Raw genomic sequence first — 25552 nt, 5'->3', positions numbered from 1 at the left:
CAAATACTCCTTCTATAGAGTGAACCCTCGTTAATATGACCCCCGATAATCTGACATACGCGCATTACGACCATACTCCTGAGGAACACTGCAGTGAAACCTCTGCAAATCCCCCCAATAATATGACAATTCCTCATTATGACCAAAATCTTCGGGAACGACCATGGTCATAATAACGAGGGTTCACTGTATTTGGGTTCACAAATCGTGCTCTTATGCATCTGCACACTAGGGTGATTCCCGCGGACTGATATCTCCTCTGCAGTCAACAACACTGCACACTCTTAAAAATGAACTTCACCGCACAGCACGATCGTAGCCAACCGTAATTTCAAATGATATCGTTATCTGCCCTGATTTGTTGAAAACGGGAGGCGTACGCCTTTTCTGTGACACTTATGCTGTTCATAATTGTCACAGAAAAGGCGTACGTCTCCCGTTTTCAACAAATCAGTGCAGATAACGATATCATTCGAGATGATGGTTGGCTAGGAGCGTGCTATGCGGTGAAGTTCATTTTTAAGAGTGCAAAGTATGCAGAAGCTACCCATGTTTCTTTCCTTCTTTTTTTTTTTTTTTTCAGATGTCAAAGTTGTGCATTGTTGCGTTTTTTGAAGCAGGCAGCGTTGAACTAGTTCCAGCGAACTGGGTATCTGGGAACAAATGCTCCTGTTCACCTGGACGCATAGGTCGGCGCAATCATGATCGCAATGCCTTATCAAAGCCTGATGATCGCGATCATGAGTGCGATCACGAAGCACTGGCAAGGCTGCCGCGAGCACGATCGCGCCGACCTATGCCTGTACGTGGTGACAAGGCGCACTTTAGAAAATGATATGCTGAGGCTGAAACACACAGAAAGCACAAATACATACAAAACCTGAAAGTACCTAAGAAATCAACGATGAAAGATTAAAGTCACTGAAAAGGTTAGTCAGCTGTAGGACTCGAACCCAAATCTTCTGGATTGCCGTTCCAGGGCTCTGCCAATTGAGCTAAGCTAACGCGCCTTCTCAGCGACTTCCAAGGGTGCGTCATCTGAAGGGACAACCCAGTCACTCTCTCTCACTTATCGTCCTTTCACTGTTACATTTGTGCTCACTCATACACACATTCATACAACAGGGATCGATGCAAGCGGCAACTGTTGAACATGAGAGAACTGATGTTCTGAGGCTGGAACAACATAGAAGGGACAAATACATACAAAGCTTCAAGGTGAAACATGGAACTCACTGAAAAGGTTAGCCAGCTGTAGGACTCGAACCCACATCTTCTGGATTGCCGGTCCAGGGCTCTACCAATTGAACTTAGCTAACATACCTCTCAAGCGAGTTCCAAGGGTGCGTCATCTAAAGGGACACATAAGCCACTCCCACTCACTCATCCCCCTTTCACTCTTAAAATTTTCTCACTCATACAAACAGTCATAGGACGGGGTCGACACGGACGCGGATTGTACGTGAGACAACTGATGTTCTGAAGCTGGAACAGGATGTCCTGGTTCTGAAGTCCGTTATCGCCTGGAAATATTCGGAATTCACAAACAGTTCCAAAAGCCGATCACTGACTTCCTAGCGTTCTATCTCAACTTTGTACTCTTTGAACTGTTCTGGCTTGCAATGACGACATATAGATTCACCCTCGTCACCGTTTGTCAGGCTGGTTAAAACATGGCCGCGCCAGTAAGACGTGCACGTGGAACTAAAAAGATGCCCGCATTCAGGCATTTATTTTTGGGGCAGAATACCGCTGCCGGAAGAACCCAATTTCTACAGAACCGTATAAATATCGATAAACACCCCCCGACTTAGCTTGAGAGAAAATGACGCAAACCACAAGCCCTAACTAGAACGCCATTTTCCAATGCCCGCAGCTCTCTCATGATGGCTTCACCGATGAAACGCTGCCGCTGCTAAGCCTTAGGGCCAGTTCTCACGCGGCGTCGTGAGCGGGCGGGGGAAGTAGAGGCGCATTTTCGCCGCCCCGTCAGCGCACACAATTTTCATGTTCCCACCACAGTGGCCTTCCGTCGTCCAAAGCAGATGAAAAATCAAGGGGCGTGGCCTTTCTGCGTCACCTAATTGGTCGCCAGCTGTCGTTCTCAGCAGCTCTCGCCGACGTCATGAAAGAAGCTCGGCATGGCAGTTTTTTTTTGGCTCGACGTCTCTTCTCTCCCGACTCCGGAAATGCGCGTCTATTTCCGCCGCCCGCTCACGACGCCGCGGTGAGCGTCGCGAAATGAGAACTGGCCCTTACTACGCTGTACGCGCTCGTAGCCGCCGACGGCCTCTCAAGCTACTTCCGAGTAGAGGTGTTCGCCGAGGGCAATTTTGTCGGCGGCGGCGAATCTCCCGTTTTTGTGTCGGCGGTGGCGCCGCCGCCGTGCCAATCTGCTTCTATCGCGTGACGCTTCTGCGCCCCCGTCCCGCTTCTGGAAGTGTCATGTAAAAGTGCGGCGTGAACACGATGCCGTCGTATTATAGTCTTTCAAGCACTAAGTTTCGAAGCTTTTAAGTACAAATTGCCAGCATGCTCTGAATGGACGACTGTGGGAAAAAGCAGAGTTATATTTGCGATTTAACCAGTACAAAGGACGTGTACTGTCTCTTGCACAGGCTCTTGCCACGGCCAGCTCTTCCATTATCGGCGGCGGCGCCGCGCTGATCCCTCTGCACCGGCGGCGGCGGCGAAGCTTATGCACTCGGCGGCGGCGTGCACCTCTACTTCCGAGCCCGAACTGTATATAGGAAAGGGGAAGCGTCTACCTTTGCACCATCTATCGTCCCAGGCAAGTTTCCGGCGCTGAGTGCAGAAATTTCGCGGGAGCCGGCCCAATAATGCATTCGCAGTAGAATTCAGCTTCGCCGTTATCATGCCATTTTTTATCTGTATTCTATGTATTCCCTGTTATGAAAAGTACTGAAAGCTACCGCTTCCAGTACTTTTCATCAATACTTTTTATAGTGCATATAAATTCATTGTAAATAAATAAATAATAAAAATAAAAATAAAGAAATAAGAAATAAATACACAGTAAATACTTTTCATAGTACAGTAGAATATATGAGAAATACACTGAGAATACGCGAGAAAAACCGGGATCCAGAGATAAATGCTGTTATCTACAAATGTGGGACTCAATGGTCATCTTTGAGTTATTCCTCACAGCGAGATAAACGCATATCTTCCCTGTGGCCTGTCACGAGCTCAAGAAAGACGGCCAATTGCAACGCTTCTTTGAAATCCCGGCATACCGAAATGGATCTCGGGTACCGCCACGTGACGTTTGGAACTCACCAACTAGAAAAAAATAACACTAACGAACGGCGTGTTCAGGTGACCTTCGCGCCTCTGGTGTTGAAACGGTGCGACCGCGCTACGAAGCGCAAAACACTTCTGGTGATGCAAAAATTGCAGGTACTTGGGTTCATTTTTCTATCAAAACGTTAATAGCTTACCTGGAAGAAGAATAGTTTGGGTTTGCCAGAAAGCCACTCGCAAGCCTTACTGTTGAAATGAGGGTAGATCTTTCCTTTTATAATTTGTTGGACATCGTTGCATGAGGAGATATCTTTCGCCTTCTGACCCAACACGAAGCAGGCGAAGCATTCTGAGCGTGAATCGTCCGTGCGCGCCACTGGTCGGTAAGAAAGAAGATTGAATTACCTTGAGTTGTGCATTGTAAAATGGCCGTCGGCCATTACTGAATAAAAATTGCATTGCATTGAGTCAGAGAAACAAATCATGTCTCACATGTTTGAAAGCGGCATGCAATATCTGTGTGCGATGATCCTTTAGGGTTGTCCGGCGGATCGACAAAGCCAAGGGTTCTGTGAAACACGTCTCGTATCATCTCAATATCCTTTTGGGTTCCCGCTCCTTCCTGCATGTTGGAAATACCCGTCTTAATAATGCGATAAGCACACAATTCTTAGTGCCATCTACAGAGGAGTGTAGCGACCAGTGGTCGAAACTCGAACTGAACCGTAACAGAAAAACGCAAGAAAGCGTTATTTGCTGCCGAACCGAACCGAATCGTACTTTTTCTCTCCCCTTGAATGAACCAGAAATGAACCGAAAAAAAATATGATGGGGTTATCGGTTTCGCCAGACGGTAAAAATGCCTATACCTTCGCAAACGATTGCAGCGTACCAGATCCCTGCCTCGCTGGGAATGTTGCCGAATACACAGAGCGGACAAATTGATAAACCAAGAAGTGGTGAGTCCATGCACCCCCTACAGGATCACCTCCAAAACGTTCACGAAGTCCCTGTACATTTTTGTGACTCCAGGTGTAAAAGAATAAAAAATAAAAAGATGTGCTACACGACCGCGCTATACTTTGCATTGTTGCCTCGGCTACTTGCTTTCACTCAGCGCCGCAGTGTGAAGGCGAAGTAAATTTTAACAGTTCACAGTGACATCCACAAGGAACGCAGGCCTCTCCCGACCACGGAAAAGAGGTTGGCGTGTGGTGTAGAGCATGAAGGAAGGAAACACAGTGGCAATTTCGGCCCCTATTTCAACGGGGAGCAATCTGCCGGCCTGCGTATGGGACTCTCGGATGCTCCTATCATAAGGAGAGGCTAGAAGAAAAGCTGGGAGATAGAGTGATGAGAGAGAGCAAAGGAGTTGTACGAGGGCAATACACTCTCCCAATGTCCAAGGAAGGGAGGCGCCATGATCGATATTTTGGATTCGGCCGGATTTGCCACAGCCTTTCCACGTGTGAAGGCCAGGTGCGTTCGCCGCAATGGTATCCAATCCAATGCATGTCGCTTCCGCTGCGCTCCGTGCGCTATGCCGTGTGCCAAGTGTGTTTGTTTTGTCTGCCATCACCTGTGCGCTTTGATTCCGTAGGGAATGAGCATTGTGCGGTTTAAACCTTGTGCTGCGACACGAAAGAACGGCGCATGGAACTCGTAGGAGACAGCGTTCGTGAGACGCTAGGCCTACCGTATCGATGATGGCGGCTCCCACGTTGAGATGGGAGGCAGTCTAGTTTTTATGGGAGTTCTATGACTCCTATCTGCCACTTGATCGCTTTCCTCTTCTTTTTTTGTTTGTTTATAAATGGGCGAGGCAGTAAGAAGAACAAAGGAGGAGCAAGCCATCGCCGGAAGTTATTATTACCTCTCACATGCTGTGCACTGATTAGCACCGCACACATTAACCGGTTCCAAGCGATTCGTATCGCTTCAAACCGTTATTTTGGTTGCGCTGAATCCGAACCCCAACCGAACCGATAACCCTGAACTGGAACTTGAACCGAACGCCAAAAAATAACGGTTCCGGGCCCTGGTAGCGACTAAGTAGGGCGTCCGAAAAAGCCGGGACCGCTACCTCTCACCCTCGTGACTACCCGAGCAGTTGAGACCTTTTTACCACTCTAGTGATGACGTGGACACTATGTGCACGCTACCCGCCCGTCGCCACCGAAGCTCCATGGATCGAGTTCTCGACCTAGTCTCTACAGTTCAACATGCTCGTGCCAATCGACGGATCGTCCGTTCGGTTTTCCTCGACATCAAGCGCGCATATGATACCGTCTCGCACATTTGTGTGCTCCACGCCTTGCGCTCCTTTGGGGTGTCCGGTCGGCTCTTCGTCTGGCTTCAAGACTTCCTTACGGACCGAACTGTCGCTGTCCGTACGTCCCAAGGCCAAAGCCTTCAGCATCCTGTTCCTCAAGGAGTCCCCCAAGGAAGCATTCTCAGCCCGACACTCTTTAACGTGGTGATGACCGGCCTACAATCAGTAATTCCCCGCAAAGTGTCGTTTTCCGTGTATGCAGATGACGTCGCCATTTGGACATTGGGAAAATCACGCCCAGCTCTCCAGCGCCGCCTGCAGCTCGCTTTAAACAATATTCATACGTACCTCACGCACCTTGGGATGGACCTTTCACCCGAAAAGTGTGTCGAGCTCCCTTTCACGCGCAAAGCTATGGACAATTTCCCCCTTTGGCTTGGTACAAAGAAGCTTCAACCGGTACGCTTTCACCGCTTCCTTGGCGTGGTAATCGACTCGGGCTTGCGCTGGGCTCGCCACATTAAACACCTTGAAACTAAAGTGCAGCGATGGCTCCCCGCAATTCAACATCTTTCTGGCTCAGGATGGGGCTGTGATCAGCGTTCCCGGCTCGCGGTTCACGCGGCATTGGTGAGGGCGACTGTGCTTTACAGCCTTCCTGTTATGCACAGGATATCAACAACTTCATTAAATACACTTCGGTCCCTGTTTCTCGAAGCCTTCGTCGATGCCTCGGAGTTCCAAGAACGGCTGAAACACGGCAAGTACTGGCTGAAGCTGGTGAGCTCCCAATTGAGGTTCTCCGTGAACGGGAAACGGATCGGCACTACCTACGCTTGCGTGCTCACATTCCCCGCCACCCGCTCCTCAGGAAAATTCGATACCGCCCTGAAAGCGACTTCTATCGAGTAGCGCAGAGAACACGCCAGACTCTCACTGGCTTCCTAACTAAGGACATTATACCGCCGGAAGCCCCCCTGGTCTCTACCGGTACCGCCCACTTTTGTACGCCTCCCAAACCTTCTGGAAAGAAGAGATCAGGTCCCCCCTCAAGTCCTCCGAGCCATTTTCATGCTCTGGTAGACGAGCAGTTTTCTACGTTTACGGCGGCATATACCGATGGCGCATCCCGAAACAACAAGTCCGCCTCAGCATTCGTCATACCATCCGAAGGCGTAGTGCACGGGAGACGCCTTTCACATCCAACCTCCTCCACAGCTACGGAACTCTATGCCATCCTTTACTTTCTACAACACATCGCTGATTTTACACCCCGGGAATGGGCAGTCTTTACAGACTCCAAATCTGCACTTCAAGCAATTGAAAATTCCGGCATACGAGGCCCACCCGCACCCCTAGTCACAAATGTGTTAATGGCTTACCACACTATCTACGCAGCAGGCCACAGGCTAGTTCTCCAGTGGGTTCCAGCCCATTGTGGTGTCGTGGGGAACGAGCAGGCCGACAGCGCCACAGAAGCAGCACTCTCGTATCGGAAACGGACCAGTATTGTTCTGCTGAGAGGAGACCGCCGTTCACTGCTGCGACGCCTAGTGACACCCCTGGCTTCCCGCCAACGGACAACCGACATTCTTCCCCCCTCTATGTTGAGCAGAGTTGATCCAACGCTCGCTTTCTGTATGCCACGAAACACCTCTCGTCAATATGCTGCATTAATTCACCGAATGCGCCTCGATGTGGCCTTTACAGCTCAGTGGTGTTACCGCTTGAGACAAATTGACTCCCTCACCTGCTGCCACTGTGGTGCTCTTGAGGATCTGGAGCATATTCTTCTTCATTGCCCTCACTACCAACCCTCCCGAATCACACTCTCCGAGTCTCTTCGTCAGCTGGACTCTCGCCCCTTCTCCCTATCGAAATTGCTTGGTCCCTGGCCCAATCCAGCCCAGCAACGCTCTGCGCTCAAAGCGCTTCTGACATTTCTGGACACCATCAGACTGCGATCGTTATTGTGAAGGGGCCCGTTATTTTATTCCCCACATCCCCACCGCAACGGGGTAGAGTATCGCCTGTGGCGATGAAACTCCCCACTCTCCAAGGTCAAAAATAAAGTTGTTGTTGTTCTATGATCGCACGTTTTCTTTTCTCAAGTCGCAGATATGTGAGCAACAACATGGTTTTATGCCAGGCAGATCCACTGTCACCAATCTTGTATCGTTTATGTCCGTTGTAGCTCCTTGTGTCTCAGCACGAGGACAAGTAGATTCAATTTGTTTCGACATTTCAAAAGCATTTGACATGATGGACCATACTATTTTACTTCACAAACTTCACATGACTGGTCTCGGAAACGCCCTCATTACTTTCTTCCTTTCGTTTCTGAGTAACAGATGCTGTGTCGTAAAGGTGCACGGTGCCTTTTCTTCTCCTTACTTTCCCCCTTCAGGTGTTCCCCAAGGCTCAATTTTGGGGCCGATCCTTTTCACTGTCTTTATTAATGACTTACCTGGGCATATTCGTCATTCTCATGTTCTTCAGTAAGCCGATGACTTGAAGATATTTAACGTTATCCACGACCCAAATGACGTTCATAAGCTACAAACTGACTTCCCAGGCGAAAATTTTTTGAACTGGTACCAGTTGAACTGTGTTATCGAACAGGGACCAGTTCAGCCGGTCCCAGATCAACTGGTACCAGTTGGGACAACTGGTCCCCGTTCGATAACACAGTTCACCCAGTCCCAGTTGCAACCGGTCCCAGTTGAGACTGGGACCGGTTAGAAACCAGTTGTGCCAACTGGTACCAGTTGAGACTGGGACCGGCCAGAAACCAGTTGGGCCAACTGGTACCAGTTGATCGAACTGGTCCCTGTTCGATAACACAGTTCGCCCAGTCCCAGTTGCAACTGGACCAGTTCAACTGGGACTGGGTGAGCTGTGTTATCGAACAGGGACCAGTTCAATCAACTGGTACCAGTTGGCCCAACTGGTTTCTGGCCGGTCCCAGTCTCAACTGGTACCAGTTGGCCCAACTGGTTTCTAACCAGTCGCAGTCTCGACTGGAACTGGTTGCAAACCTCATTGTTGAGCTGGGACCGGTTGAAGTGCCTTCACTTAGAGTGGCCTGTTCGGACAGAGGTTAGCTTGTATGTAACCGGTGCCCCTTTGTAGGATTGCGGCTCCCAGCAACGGCAGATCCAAAGAACTGCAATGCAAAATTGTATTTTATTTGTAGTCAAACATTACACATATTTCAATGTACATGTAGCATAACTATAATGTAATTAAATTATAGCAGTAGATGAACTACAGAGTTACATGGAATAGATAATACTTCATGGTTGATTGGTCCCTTGCTTGACTGCCTTGTGGACATCTTGAATCATTCAACAAAGTATTTGAGATGTTCTTAATAGCACATAATGGATCGATATTTTCCTTTGAGCCCCAGCAGCTTAAGGTTTCTGGAAAGTTGAAAGGGCGCAAGTGAATATGCATTCAATTACAACATGTAATTGTAGTGTGTGCCTGGACAGTCACTCAATCTGAGCGGTCGTGGCCCCGGAAAGTACGCGAATCTCTCAACATTTTCGTTGTGCAGTAGTTGGACCTTTCAACTAAGAGATTCGCCAGCTTTCGGGGGCAATGAGTACTACTCTGGCGCACTACGCTAGTTCGACAACATCCGTGGTGTGAAGGATCTAAAACACGAGAATGAACGAAAAAAAAAGCAAAAACAAAAACAAAAACATGAATGAAAAAAGTTGCTGGTAGCGTTAACATAAACCGGATGTTACTCGTAAAACGCCATGCATTTGCAGGTGCCACGAATGTGACGCGGAACAAAGAGAAGAGGTTCTAATGGAAGTAATATTTCTAAATGGTGTACAACGGAAAAGCACTTAAGTACATATATATAGTACTCACGATATAAAGCGGTCTCCACAGTTGTAGTCAAGCTGCAATCCTATAACACCCACCCGCCGGCCGCTGGCGCTCATTGTACTGTCGCACTGTCGTAACTTGAAGACAAATCCTTTAGATTATAAAACCAACGCCTATGTCACACATCACGCTAAGAACATAACGGGCAAAAATCGCTGTACAAGCACGCTGCTAAGCAAGCGACCGTTGCACATTAAACGCATCATTCATCGCGGGAGCAGGAACGCACAAAATACAAATATAAGAGTTCCAAAATAACTTTCGTTAACAGGAACTTTACCAAAAATTGAAATATGATTATTTCTATTAATAAAGTTACTTTCTGATCGTTTTTATAACTTCGTCTTGCAATCTTTATATTAACCTGTCCTGGCACTGAAACCGAAACTTCCTCCCAAATATGTAAACGGGTCCAGTTCGAACTGGCACCACCTCACGACCTCACTTCCAGATGCTGCCAGTCCAGCTTGAACTGGTACCAGTCCACTTTCCAGTTGCCACGATCCCAGCTTGAACTGGTTGCACACATTGCCCACTTGCCACCAGCCCAGCTTGAACTGGTACCAGTTCACTTTCCAGTTACCGCCAGCCCAGCTTGAACTGGTACCTGTTCACTTCCCAGTTGCAACCAGTCCAGCTTGAACTGGTACCACAAAGTGCCCAGTTGCCACCAGCCCAGCTTGAACTGGTACCAGTTTACTTTCCAGTTGCCACCAGTTTGGTACCAGTTGGTTCCAGTTGACCACCAGTTGGTGCGAACTGGGAACGAACTGGTACCAGTTGGCTTCCCAGCTCAAATTTTCGCCTGGGTTTACTTCTGTGTTTGAATGGTGCTCTAAAAATGGGATGACTATTAATCCATTGAAGACGGAACATGTGACTTACTCAAGAAAAACTAACATAATATGCAATACATACATGTGTTCCGATGCCATCACGCGTGTCGATGTACTAAAGGATTTGGGGGTCGTTTTCGACTCCCAGTTGCGTTTTCATGATCACGTCTCTTACGTACGCTCTTCAGCTCTCAAAATTCTTGGCTTGGTCACATATACATGCAAAATCTTTTCCACACACTCTGTATTACTTCACCTGTATCGTTCCTTAATTTTACCGCGACTGGAATACGCGTCTCCAGTGTGGAACTCTCTTTCCTGCACTGACTCGTCACGGATTGAATCTGTCCAAAAGAAATTTCTACACATTGTACATAGCGTATTTGTAAGAAAAAGCCCTCACTTTAGAATGTATGTCTATAGAGAGATAATGTCATTTCTTAGCCTTCAACCACTCTCAACGCGACGCCGTTTTTTATGATATTATGCTCTGTTAAAAGATCTTAGATAGTTTTCTCGATACACCATCTTTATTACATCAGCTTCATATCGCCGTACCTACCAATGTAACCCGACACACGAATATATTGTACTTATCCCACCACATGCTTGCATATCCGATCATACGCATTCAACAAATGACAAACGCAATTCACCCCTCTGTTGATATCTTTAACTCCCATTCAAACGTTTTTAAAACTCTCCTCTTCCGTTCACTCAGCAGCACGTGAAGTGTACTTTTTTCCCCTTTTAGTGCTATGTACTGTATACACTGTTAAAAAAGACCGTAAATTTACGGAAAAGCGCCCACGGAACCAGAGCTTCTCTTTTTCATTGCTGCTCCAATTCCGTAGCGGCACATGAACCGTTGCTATCCCGTCGTCTTTTCCAGGAATGAGTAGAGCAATATCGCTGAAAATGAAATATTTTGTTCAGACCACGTCACGATTATACTAGCAGAAATATGGAAGACGATACATGTCTTCAGCGATGCACATATTTACAGTTTTTAAACGATCCAACACTGATATCGCGATATTCGGGCGTAACTTTTTGCTCGGATGAATGTGGCAGGCTAAAGGACGCCGGCGTCTCGCCGTCAGCGAGTGCGCAGCGCGGAGCAATACAGCATTGTCACCTGAGCCGCTAACTGGAAGCCCGCGAAATTCTTTCCTCGTAGACGCATGAGACGCTCCGTGAAGTTTTAAGTGTTTAGAAGTGCATCTAGTGTTTGGTCTTTGGCTGACTGTACCCCCGCAAAGCAAAGGTGAGTTGAAACTCTGTTTCGTTGTTCCACTACTATACCAAGTCAAATAAGCACCACTTGTATGCATGGTTGAAAAAATTGTTTCGTTGCAGACGCGTTTCAGCAACGGTGTGCAACAGCAGGAGAGCAGTGTCTGTGTGTGTCACTGTGTGTGGATCATGAGTAGAAACGTAAAGAGTTGCCTAACCTTCAGTTATTCAGGGGGAGGCTACTGAAATAATTTGTGTTTTGCTGTGATCTCGCACTAAAAATTGATAAATGTTGTGACTCTATTTTCCCCCTTGGAGCTGGAGTAAACAGAATTCCTGTGTTGTGGAAGGTTCACCTGAAGGTGTCCCAATCTCCAAAGTGGATATCATTCCGATATGGCCTGTTATACTTTCCATTGAAATCTGTTGCATTTGCACTATAGGAAGGCCTCCTGTCTGCAAAATTGCAATCCTCTACAGTTTACAAGTCATCAAAGAAGTCACATTTCACAGTCTTTCCAGACAAATGTACCTTTACTAGTCAAAGCGGCGTCAAAATTTTCACCAGTAACAGTTTCCTGCTCGCACAGCTGAAGGCTGTGCATAAATGGATCCCTTTTTTGCACTCTCTTGGTAGGTGATATACGGGTGCACTTTGTTCCTGCAGAAATTTTCATCTCGTCGAGCTCTTTTCGACCATCTGCTATCACATGAAGATTTTGCAAGTGGTGTTCCTTGCACCATAGAGGGACGTAATGCTGCTTCTAAGAACTATAGAACCAATTCCTCCAGGTGTCATCCTGACGAAATGCCAACACATTCAACACAAAAAGTATCGTCTCAAAAGTTTTACTCTCTGACTTCTTGCAGCCAGCAGTGTGGACAGTGAGGAAGCACATATTGCACGCTGAAAACATCACCTCATTACAGATGCATCGTGCACTGTGAGTTGACAGTCCCTTCTTGTGTGCTTCGACAGTCACTATTCATGGGACTCAACATACAACAGGACACTATCTTGTGGTCTCCAGAGACGAGTACAACCTGTGCTATGGGAAACTGGTACACATCTTTGTGGAAACTGGCCCGGAGGTGATGCCAATTTTTCTTTTTCGCATAACGCCATCAACCTTCCTACTAGACCTCATGCTATACCATCTTGAATCTCAGGTACAAGTGAATATTGTTGTGTGCGACCCTCAGAATTAATGGACAGTCACCCATATTCAGCTTATGAAGTAATAAACTCTATTGTTGTCTCCCCCAAAATATCACTGCTCAACCATGATTATGGAGGTATATATTGTCTGTTTAACCAAATTTTTGCCAAATATATACAATACTTCTGGTTTCGCTTACTAACTTCTAGTTTTCTGACACAGAAAGTTCCATATGAGAGGTACATATATTTCCCTATGCGTGCTACAGTGATTGCTACATATGTGTGTGGTTTTCAAAGCTTGCTCAATGCTGCTGCTTTTTCTCTTTCTTTTTTTTTACTAGGCGTTTCTGAAGATCAGGAGTAGAGATCACAAAACGAAAAAGTTGGTGTCAGTAACATGTCTTGAGGAGCTAATCAGAGTTGCTGTGGGTCATCGAATTTGTCAGGAAGGCGACATACAGGTACGCCACTTTTGTTATAACGTTTATAATGCTCGTATGAGCTTCAATTGCATTGTTGTTCTAAAAATCTTTGTAACACCAGTTATTTGTTTCTAGGTGTATTTAGTGGATGAGTTATCACTTCGCTGTATGGTTGCTGGTGCTGAGAAATGCCTCGATGACATTTTCATTGTTAAAAATGGACTATGGAAACAAGGTATAGTGCATACATCTCCAGATGCCACTTTGCCCTCTTGCTTAGGGCTTTAAGTGCCATTTTTTGTTTTGCTTTCCTGTTTAGATCAGTCAACATGTGTGAGTGCACCTTCACCAATCCCACAAATGCCTCTGCTCTCACGAATTTATTACCCTTGGGAGAGCCCCAGCAAGACAGTACTTGATGCATTGGAAGCAGACAATGTTCTGCTTCCCTCTCAACGACAGGAAGTGGCACACATGGCAGCGTCATGGCCCTGCATATCCATTGAAGGTGGGAGGCACTCCTGATATTTATTCACAGGTATATTTGCTGTTTGCATGGCTTACCTGGATAGAGTACAGCAGATATAAAAAAAATGTTGTGACATGCATTGAAATGTTGTAGGAGAGCATATCACATACAGGTAAAATATAGCATTTTGAAACTCACGCCATGTAGTAGAGTAACAAAAAACTGGTTTGGAAGTTTAGATATTGCTCTAGCTTAGATTATCTGCGGGCCTGTCTCGCAAGAACCCTCCTTATATTATACTACATATTTACTCGGCTGGTACGATACATACTGCAGTAAATACAGCAGGCGATGTAACACATACGTATAGCAGAGGCCATATCAACTGCTAACCTTTCAGAGACATTCATATGCTTCACATATGGTGATGTCTCTGCCATGCTGAACTATACTGATAAGCATGTTTCACAGATGAAAAAAAAAATCCTATCTATGTGCTCAGAAATTTGTTGTGCCACTTGCAGTGATGGACGTGTAGTGTTCTTCATAAACTTATTTGGAATAGTTGGTTGAGAAATGGAGTGTTTGTTCTGATCATTACACCATGTGAAACTAAGAATATTTCATGCAATTATTTTGAATACTCATAAGGAAATTCTATTAATTGGTTGTGATTTTAGGCACCTGGTTTGTATCATTGAGAATGAAGCGAGCCAGCAGGCATAAACAAATCAAGAGGGCTACATACATAAATGCGTGAGGCAGTGAGGGCAGCAGATGAATATAGCAAGAAGTGGGAACATGTAAGTTGTAAATGCTTCCTACGAGCATATTACATACCTTTATTCATCAAATAATTTAATTTGTTGTGGAAGTATTATGACTAAGGAGGCTCAGTAATACTTTCCTTTCTTTTCAGCTCATGTGATACATAGCGGTCAAATGTTCCGCTACCAAAGTCATGCACAAGTTATTTGTAGTCTTTCCAGTAATTTCCAAAATAAAGGGTTATTATTGAAAAGCTATCCTCTCTGGACACACAAAACATGAGAATGGAATAATTAACAATGAAGCAAAATCTCTGGACATCTCGCATTGATCATAAGGACTGTAAAGAAAAACAACAGGAAACCAGCTAGCATCATGGCCGACAGCATTTATCCCTGTTTTAAAGCGGAATCATCGTTTCATTACTGGACAGCGCCCCGTCATTATAATTAGTGAATTGCTGCCGTAATGAAGAGGCACATCACGAGTACAGTTTCCTATACTTACTGATATATAGCAGTACCTTGTCCAAACGGCACTTCGGTGATGATGTACTATTTACTGAGTTGTAGCCGTTGGCAGTTCCCAACAGACTCAACACCGTTTTTCTCAGTTACGGGTGCATTCCTGTACATTCGCCGTCTACCATCAGAGCCGTAACGGAAGACTACGGGCACTTGGCTGGCATCAACGGATAGCAGCATTCGTTCCCGTTTTGAAACGGAATATTTTCTTACAGTGTATCTCTAAGTCTGTACTGTATGTATTAGTGTGAATATCTTCCTTTTACGTTCCTCTTCCTGAATATTGCTGAATATGCTATACATGCTATATTCCTGAATATGCTATACGTGCAGCCAAAGAGCTCTGGCTATTTTTTTCCTTATAGAAATGGCAGGAAAACTCAGAAGACGACAAAGAGCTTACAGGAAATACTTATATATAAGGCTACTTATCCTGAAAACGACAGGATTCCGCGTGGGCTACAAATCCACAAAACATCAACCTTCCCCCTGAACCATGAACGCAATGTGCAATGGCTGTCCGTTCTTAACAAAGCATCTTTAGACCTAACTAAAGTTCTAATTTCTCACTGCCAAGATACTATCCAGTCTCTATCCGAAGACGCCGACGCCATTAACAGCACTACCCCGTTGTCATATTCTCATAGATCAGAGTTAGACAAATTCCTCCAAAAGAAAAACATCCACCTGAAGCTCCGAAAGCAAAAGAAATTATTTAGAGACAAAATCGATTGCCCTCCAACTCATAATACTTCCACAGATTCGGCACCCCCTAATTCCGAAGCCCGTAGCAATACTTCACAACTACGTTCAGATACCCCGTTAGACAGCAACAGCCAGTTTGCCCCCGACATCCCCACACTAACCAAATGTAGCGTAGTGAACCTTTCTTCTCGTGACCTTACACCCGCGGAAATCTCTCTACTGGAGAAGGGATTATCGTTTTGTCCCAATAACAGTAAAATCGATGAATATCAGCTACATCTGGATCTTGACAACTTTGCGCGGCGACTACGCCTTACGGAATACTTCTACGACAAACCGCAATCAAATCTAAATCCTTTCCGTATAAAATCTGATTTTACTCCCAACCCGAATCGAGATAAAAGTCTTGATATGTATATCAAAGCCGTTCAGAAATATATTCTCAGTACTTATGCAAACTCAAACAACCGGAAATTCCGGCACAATCTTACGAAAGCAGAACAGCAAAGTTTGTCCGCGCTAGAAAGAAACGAAGGTATCATCATCAAACAGGCTGATAAAGGAGCTGCCATAGTCGTAATGGATAAGCAAGCTCATGTGGCGGAAGGACTCCGTCAACTTAATTGTGCAGACTTTTACAAACCTCTCGAATCCGACCCCACTAATGAAATTGCCGCAGATATATGTAAAACACTAGAACGGTTAAAGACCACTAAGAAAATTGTCGATGCGCTCTACGAATACTTACTTCCTAAAGACCCTAAACCAGGCCGATTTTACATGCTCCCTAAGATACATAAACCAGGCAATCCCGGAAGACCAATTGTGTCCAGTAACGGTACCGCTACAGAAAATATATCGTCCTTCGTCGATCACGTTCTCAAATCTATCCTCCCTAAATTACCTTCCTACGTCAAAGATACCAACCATTTCCTTCAAACTGTATCGCAAGTAACCGTTCCCTCAAGCTGTCTCTTGGCAACGTTAGACGTCGCGTCCCTTTACACTAATATTCCACACGCAGATGGTATAGCAGCGGCCGTTTCAGCATACAAAAATCAACCTGACCAGCCGTATGATCCTACTGTCCTCACCGAACTGCTAACGCTTATTTTGACCTCCAATAACTTTGAATTTGATAACAAGCACTATCTTCAAGTTAACGGGACAGCTATGGGCACGAGAATGGCCCCCAACTATGCAAATATCTTCATGGCATCCCTGGAGGAAACATTTCTCGAATGTTCCGTGTTGAAACCACTTGTGTACAAGAGATTTTTAGATGATATTTTTATCATATGACCTCATTCTGAAAGCGACCTTCTCACGTTGATCAACCGGTTCAACAAAATTCACCCTAACATTCAATTTACCTCTCACTACTCCGCCTCCACTGTTACCTTCTTGGATGTGGAAGTCAAGTTACAAAACGGCGGCATCTCAACCAACTTATACCAGAAGCCTACAATGCTCAGCAGTACTTATCGTTCCGCAGTTGCCATCCAAGGCATACTAAGTTACCCATACCTTATAGTCAGGCATTGCGCTACCGCAGAATATGCACTAACGATGCCGAACTAGACAACCATCTCCAACGACCAGAACAAACCTTCATTGATCGTGAATACCCGAACACACTTCTTAAAGACGCTATAGCCAGGGCAAGATCCACAGATCGCCAACAATTGCTCCAAAGATCTCCTCGAGCCAATGGAAATTCTGCAGTAAATCTCACTGTCACATTCAATGGCAGCGTTCCTAACATTAGCCGGATACTCAACTGCCACTACACAATTCTTTCACAATCTGATCGCATGAAGGAAATATTCTCACAGCCACCGCGCGTAAGTTATCGCCGGGCGCGGAACATCCAAGACAGACTAGTAAATGCCAAAATTAACAAACTTCCAGAAAATAACATTGGTTGTCACCCTTGTAATGCAACTAGATGCCAAATTTGTAAATCAATGCAAGCCGCTAACTCTGCAGATAGTACCAATTCTAATTATCGGGTCAACATTATTGGCGACATTAACTGTAATTCTTCCAATGTTGTCTATCTTCTTCAATGCAATGAATGCAACGCTCAATATATCGCACAGACAGCTACTTTATTTAGAACGCGATTCAATAACCACAAATCTGACGTCGCGAAGAAACCTAATCTGCCAGTGTCGCGCCATTTCAGTAAACCAGGACACTCAATCACCAATATATCTATTTTCATCCTGCAGTCAGGCTTTCTTTCCCAGCGGCTCAGGGAACAGCGCGAGTCTTATCTCATTCATAAATTCCAGTGTCAGATAAACGAAGATCCAGGAATCCTTTCTACTATTCGCAACCTGCATTCCTAATCCAGCACAATACATACGCTCTTTTGTCTCTTTTTCAGGCTCACGGGTATTTCCTCAAGGTCCTGCTGCACAGACCCGGTCATTCCCCTTTCACTTAGTCACCAACCTATGTTAGTCATGACAAAAGCGCATGCGCTGCTCTCTTTTCCTTGTACATAACCCTCTCCCATATATAAAGCTTGTTCTTGTCACCAAACCCCAGTCCCGTCGAAGGCAGCGCTGACTGCCGAAACGTCGACCCCTATCCCTATATGTGTTAATAAACTCCCCTTTGTGTTTTCCTGTAAGCTCTTTGTCGTCTTCTGCTTATTTCATTCTCGTGGTCAACCGCCCTCCTAAGCTTCTAATCTCTCTCTCTATATGTGTGTGTGTATATATATATCTGTAAATACTGCATTGTCTCCGTGCGCCAACACCAAGGCTTCGGCTGTTCTTGGGCACACTAATAAAGGTATTATTATTATTACACTTACTTCGACCTTGGGGGTTGACAAAATTGCTGCAGTATTCGTTAAAGCCTACGCTGACCCTCTTGACCCAGTTTATTGTCCGAGGTTTCAAAGGTGTTTCAGCAGATCAATCGCACGTTGTCTTTTTCTTGTGTTCAGCAACACCGTTTCATGCAGGCAGATCCACTATCACCAACGTCTGTTGTAACACCATGTGTCTCAGCACGAGGACAAGTAGATTCCTATTATTTTGACATTCGAAAGCATTTGACACGATAGACCCTACTATTTTATTTCGCAAACTTCAGATGATTGCTCTCCGGGACGCCCCCATTGCTTTCTTCCTTTCGTTTCGGAGTAACAGATGATGCACAGTAAACGTGCACGGTTCCTTCGCTTCTGATTTTCCCCCTTGCGGTTTTCCTCGGGGCTCGATTTTTGGGCCGCCTTTTCGACGTCTTTATTAACGACTTAGCTGGGCATATTCGCAATTTTTATGTGCTTCAGCACGCCAATGACGTGAACATATTTAAAGTTATACACGATCCAGAACCACGTTCATGTGCTACAAACTGATGTTTCTTCTGTGGTCGAATGCTGCTTAGAGGATGGGATGGCTCGTAATGCAACGAAGACGAAACATGCGACTTACTCGAGAAAAAACTGACATAATATTGACGCAATTGCCTACGTAAAAGCCACGAGGGAAATGGACCCTGTTCTGCTTAACATCGCCACCCTCTCACCTGCTATACATGCATACTTTCATCGTCAGCAGGATGAATGGATCATTCCAAAATGTAGAATATCATATGGTGAACAACAGATGCAACATGCTCTGCCTACATCGTTAAATAACATTTCCATTAACTTACTAGCAGCCACAAGGAAATGTGTTAGGGAAATATTTTCAAGTTAAGAAGTGTGTGGAATGTGTGGAATAAGTGTATCGTTTTGTTGATGTTTCTCTGTAAGGTGCACTGTCCTAATACCTCACTTTTCTGTAAAATAAATAAATAAATAAATAAAATACTATATGATGCTGCTGTACGAGGACAGCGACCTCGTCAAGTCACATTGTGACTTTTGTCGCTGTTCCCGGTCAAGTTTGTGACCAAATAAATTATTGTTATGATTATTATATGAAATACATCAATTCTGTTCAAGCGTGTCGATGTCTTCTCGGATTTGGCAGGCGCTTTCGACTCCCAGCTGTGTTCTCGTGACTGCTTCTCCCAAGTGCGCTCTTCTCCTCTCAAATTTCTTGGTTTGCTCACATATATACTTGGAATATCTCTTCCACACCTTATGTATGTCTTCCCCTGTACCTGAACTGAGACCGCAAGAAGGACACGGACAAAGAACCGAGAAACAGACCGCACGGGCGCTTTGTCTCCGTTCTTTGTAAGTGTTTTTTGAGCTCTCAGTTCAGATGTTGAGCGTCAGATGTCTCATTACCAACTAGCCCAATCCTCAACCCTTCCCCTGTATCATTCCTTTATTTTACCATGGCTGGAATACACGACTTCAATGTGGAACTCTCTTTCCTACACCGACTCCTCATGGATTGGAGCCGCCCAGAAAAAAATAAAATTGTACACCTTGTACATAGCGTGTTTTTGAGAAAGAGCTCCGACTGTAGAATCTACATCTACAACCTTGTGATGTAGATTATGTCACTTCTTAACATCGAGCCTTCTTTTCGCCTTCACGTGGAATGCTAGAGGTGATACCTGGAATGCTTTTCAGGACGCCGCTGGCACATTTTTACGTTCCCAGACAGACTGCGCTCTATCATTCTGCGATAGATGAGCAGACTACCATAAGCTCGACATGAGGTGGGCGTGAGCATCGCTCTCATTTTCTTGACCACTTGGTTGAAGCGTTTGGCACGGATCATCCTCTCTCATTTCGGAGTCAATACAATCTTCTTTACGTCCTGAAGAGAAAATCTGTCCTGGGGCCTTAAAGGGGACATGAAATGATGTTTTACAAGACCTCGATACGTTTTCAAATTGCTTCTGTGTACTAAGGTATTTACCCTGTGAAATATCAAGTTCATAAAGGTTCAAATATCGAACTATTAACCGCGCTATACATAAAATAAATAAATAAATAAATAAAATTAAGAAATAGGAGACAAATGAAACGGACGCGACGTAACAGCACGTTAGTTAGTTGATTATTTGGTTAGTAAAAGTTCGGTGTTTGCATTTTCATGTTCAGGTTAGTCTAAGTGGGCTTTGGCAGTTTCCGCGTAGAAATAGCCAGATAACATTTATTTACAGTAGTTTATTTTGTAACGGGGACTTCGATCACGTTATTTTGAGATACGGCCAATTTTTCGAGACCGGTTCCCTAGATTTACCATCTTTCGACAATCCTTGCTAGTTGCACGTTGGATGACCCAAAACCTGTACCCGTCTGTCTTTGCACGGCGCACAAAGGGAGGCCTTCTGAGGAAGATAAGGAAAACCTCCGGGTCACTGGGGATTCTCCGCTGAACAAGTGTATACGCTGAACGAAAGGTCTGGTGTAAATGTAATGTGAAGTACCCTGTGAAAACCAAGGAGTGTCTAAAAATATAGTACTGAAGTTTCCGTGTAATAATCAGCGCAATTTTGAGACGGAAATCGTGCTCCGAGACCTCGTCGCGCGTCAAGTTCCTTTGATTTTATCTTGTTCATTTATACATAAAGATGGAGTTCAAGGGGTTTTAGGAGCTTCCGCCTTCTCCTTTTTTTTCATTTTTTTGAATAGCTGTTGCTAAATGCAATGCATTTATTTAGGCTGATTGAGCCTATCAAAAGGCCGAAAATCATGACGCCGAACTATCAGAAGGCCGACAGCCAAAAGACTAAAAAATCATAACGCCGAACTGTCAGAGGGCTGAAAATGGAAAGGCCAAAGAGACACCGGGTGAGCACTCCAGTGAATGACCACTGAATGGGATGGTGTAGATTATGAAAAAGTTTTGTGGCTATTGTATTAGAAATCAAATGACTGGAATGCATAGCATTTGGTGCTCGCAAATAGACTAGCCAGCGAATATGAAAAACAATAATCTACGATAAGTTTACTACGAAAAGAAAGTGTGTGGTGGGTAAAGTGAGGATAATTGTGCATTAAAAGCCCCTGGAATATAGATGCAAGTAAGAACTGAAATCTAGACAGCCGATGAAATACATCACAGCCGACCGAATGTTATCGTTCGCTTTGGGGGATTTGTTGAAATTGGGAGACATAGGGTGCTTTTCTCATTTTTTTATGTGTTAATAATGAGTAGTTAAATCTACATTCCATTCAACAAGCAACATAAAATGGATATACATAGTTTGCTGCATTAGTTCGCTAGCGATATCGTTCACTGGATTCTATAGTATTTCTCCACTGTCAGTCAGACATAGGTGTTACAGTTGTCCTTACATCTTTTTCTGGGCCGATGTTTATGGGTTATAAAAGCTCTACACCCACTTATTCAGGTGTTTCATTGCGGTTTGATTGCATTGAAAATACGGTTCATCAACATAGAAAGTATGAGACAACAACTACAACATCATTGTCTGACCGCCACCAACAACAAAACAGAACTATATATGAAAATACCAGTATTCCGGTTGAGTTGGGAACTACGTCCGACGATATCCACGTTCAACGAGCGTGAAGTCAGAGCCTCAGGATAGTGGGCATTTGCGTTTCATTTCATTGATACGAATACAGAAGGTAATGTGTCATTGCGCTCAGTATTTTGTAGTACTCCCCTTTATAAAAGAACGCGGCTAACATATCTGCCAGAAATAAGTAGAAGGTAGCAGGACCTTGGAAAATCACCAGTGATGAATCACCTCGTGTCATAGTCAATATTTATTTGTTGTTGGAGAACGGGCTAAAAGTCAATCAAACGGGACGTCGGCTTGCTATTCCAAAATAAATAAATAAATAAATAAAATTAAGAAATAGGAGATAAATGAAATGGACGCGACGGAACAGCACGTTAGTTAGTTGATTATTAGGTTAGTAAAAGTTCGGTGTTTGCATTTTCATGTTCAGGTTAGTCTTAGTGGGCTTTGGCATTTTCCGCGCAGAAATAGCCAGATAACATTTATTTACAGTAGCGTATTTTCCTGTGTATAACGCGCACTCGTGTATTACGCGCTCCCCTAAAAATGAGCCGAATTTGAAAAAAACTTCCATGTATAACGCGTACCGGTGCATAACGCGCGCCGCAATGTTGCTACAAGCTTCTGTACTGCCACCAGTATACAGAATAAACCAAGGCGGTGTATAATATATGCATACGCAGAAATTGCCAGATAACATTTATTTACAGTAGTTTACCATTTGAACCCATTTGATCGAACGCCGTTTGATCGTTTTTTTTTTAATTGGTTCGCTTGGAGTGTCGAAAATGACAAAAAAAAGACACGGGAAAAACAGCTGCAGTTCTAAATGCAGTTATCCTAAGGAACATTTAACTTTGTGTAATCTGCTTCCCCGTAAACACATTCCTCATGCTAACCCACTTTTTAGTGTCCAAAAAGCAGTACAAGGGCCAGGGTTGTTCACCGTTAACCCGTTGGACAACCGAATAGGTTTTTCCGCTCTGACACATAGTGACTAAACATGCTGTACTTGTTAATCCCCCGACCCTTTGTCAAATAATAATTGATGTCAAGTATTAAACATTTTGGGAAATGAATTAAAAATAAGTAAACGACATTTTTGATGATTTATTCCCGTAGAATATGAACAAATTTTAACAGTGTATTATTGTTTGTAATCAACTGACCACTGTATAGGAGAAAGAGTAGTTACAGTTGATTTACTTTTCGCATACGTGCAAGTGAACCTAAATTTAGTTCTTGCAACAGACATGTAACCGAAGAAGTTCTACGAAACTTAGACATGATAAGCAGGGCAGCAGATCTTTGTACTTTCTCTATTTCTTCGGATAGCGTGCATGTGTAGTGATTCGAGGCTGCAGATGCATACTCTAAGGTCGAACTAAGGTTTTACATGCTGTTAATTTAATATATCTCGTTGTACCATTGTTCGAAATTTCGTTCTTAGCACCCACACAATTCGAGTGGCTTTGCACATATATGACTATCCCGTTTCAGACCGTTCCCTTTAAATATATCGCCAGCAATAAGAAGGGTGCCCAGAACAAGCATAGACTATCGGCTGCTCTCAACCTGGGGCAGCTTTCTTCAATATGTGTCCTACTGATTCGCAAATGACAAACGTCTGCAACTAACCAGTGGTCTCCCCTCTTCGGCTGCAAAAAGCAAAAAAAAAAAGAAGAAGAAATGAAAAAAAGCAGAGGACAGAGGACTGATTGCCTGCTCCGTATGCTCGAGTCAAAAGTTACAGAAAAAGTGGTGCGGACAACACAGTGCACGCAGCTTTGAATTCCATTCGAACAAACGTCTTTCGAACAAACGGTGTCGATCAACCGGCTTTCGATCAAACGGCTTTCGACCAAGCGGCGTTTGATCAAACGCCTTCGATCAAACGGCGTTCGACCAAATGGGCGGACACCCAAAGGGAGGCCTTCTAAGGAAGATAAGGAAAAGCTCCGGGTCACTGGGGATTCTCCGCTGAACTAGTGTCTACGCTGAACGAAAGGTCTGGTGTAATTGGAAGTACCCTGTGAAAACCAAGGATTGTCTAAAAATATAGTACTGAAGTTTCCGGGTAATAATCAGAGCGTTATGAGACGGAAATCGTGCTCCGAGACCTCGTCGCCCGTCAAGTTCATTTCATTTTATCTTGTACATTTATACATAAAGATGGAGTTCAAGGAGTTATTCCGAGATCCTAAGCTGTTTGGAGAAGGCGTTTGATCCAAGACCGCTTGGTCGCAAGCTGTTCGGTCGAAAGCCGGTTGATCGACGCCGTCTCTTCGAAAGACGTTTTTTCGAAGGCAGTTCGAAGCTCGCAGCGTGTCCTTGGCACCTCTTTTTCTGTAACTTTTGATTCGAACATACGGAGCATGAGGCAATCAGTGTATTCTCCTTTTTTGTTTGTTTCTTGCTTTTGTTTTCTTTTTGTTTTGCAGCTAAAGAGGGGAGACCACTGGTCAGTTGCAGAAAGGTTTTATTGGTCATTCACGAACAGCATAGCCTTCTGGCTTTTTACTCTCTCCCACCCGAAAGAAAATAAAATTGAATAAAATTGAATTGAATTGAATAGAACAATGCGGAAGTATCCCGCGTAGCTGTAGGACACATACCGAAGAAAATGTCTTCAAGTTGGGAGCAGCCAATAGTCTGTGCTTCTTCTGGGCACCCTTTTCATTGCTGGGATCCGAAATGGGATAGTGATACGTGCACGAAAGACACTCGAAGTATAAATGCTAAGAAGGAAATTTCGCCATAGTATAAAATACAGATATTGTATTAACAGCCATATAAAACTTTAGATCAATCTTGTTTATAGTATGCATCTGCTCCAAACGAAGCAATAAAAAACTGAATCAAACGACCGCTGCCGTTTCGGTCAAACGGTGTTCGATCAAATGACTTTCGACCAAATGCCCCGCGTTCGATCAAACGGCTTTCGTTCTTGCGTAAACGATTTCTCCGGTGGCATTTTTCTCTGGGGACGGTTCTTCCTGGGGACATTTTTTCCGGGATTAAAATCTGGCATCTCGGGCGAGCTTTGATTATATGAAACGACTTATCCGTGATCATTCCTTCATTTGGCAACTAGCGCTCATATTCATCTCTGGAAACCCCGATTTTGTAATTGCATCTGTGTTGCCCTTCATGAATAGTGATTTTCCTAAAATACGCATAAATTTGGCTCACATGGTGTCCAGTTCTCCAGCTTTTCCACGACCGAATTTATACGTTTTCAAGTTTAGATTGAATTAACTGAGACCTCAGCACCCAACACAACGAAATCTGGAGTAAAAATTTACGCTTCAGAAATTATTCTAAAAAAAGAAAAGAAGGCATATATTATCCTGTCCCACATAATAAGGAGGCCGAACTGTACTTTTTTGCCACACTCAAACAAGAACCTGTTATGTTGTCAGGTGACCATAGTTATTATTTTTCTACAATGTGTCCTTTTATTTTTTGTCGAATCGTTCCTCTTGGCGTTCAGGAAAACAAAAAAAAAAGACTGTTGGGAATATCGCGACTCCCGCTGCAAGGCCTTGCCGCTCGACCGTCCCAT

General features: G+C 44.5%; 1 protein-coding gene and 1 long non-coding RNA gene across 2 annotated transcripts in view; one reads left to right on the top strand and one right to left on the bottom strand.

Moving 5' to 3' along the window:
- Nucleotides 1–1098: 1098 nt before the first annotated feature.
- The window catches only part of LOC135395895 (uncharacterized), a 43283-nt gene continuing 18829 nt past the window's right edge, over nucleotides 1099–25552 (bottom strand). Inside the window, exons 5-7 of the mRNA XM_064626985.1 lie at nucleotides 3757–3886; nucleotides 3462–3640; nucleotides 1099–1176 (exon numbers count right to left, since the gene is read on the bottom strand). Of these exons, the coding sequence (XP_064483055.1) occupies nucleotides 1099–1176; nucleotides 3462–3640; nucleotides 3757–3886 (387 nt within the window). The remainder of the gene's footprint in view (nucleotides 1177–3461; nucleotides 3641–3756; nucleotides 3887–25552) is intronic.
- LOC135377136 (uncharacterized) lies at nucleotides 12377–13498 on the top strand. Its single transcript, XR_010418054.1, has 4 exons — nucleotides 12377–12606; nucleotides 13018–13137; nucleotides 13234–13333; nucleotides 13418–13498. It is a non-coding gene; the product is annotated as an uncharacterized LOC135377136 (long non-coding RNA).

The sequence above is a fragment of the Ornithodoros turicata genome, chromosome 1, assembly GCF_037126465.1.
Source record: "Ornithodoros turicata isolate Travis chromosome 1, ASM3712646v1, whole genome shotgun sequence".
In the NCBI taxonomy this organism is placed as follows: domain Eukaryota; kingdom Metazoa; phylum Arthropoda; class Arachnida; order Ixodida; family Argasidae; genus Ornithodoros; species Ornithodoros turicata.
The sequence above is the reverse complement of the archived record's forward strand: the minus strand, read 5'-3'. Positions and strand labels throughout refer to the sequence as shown.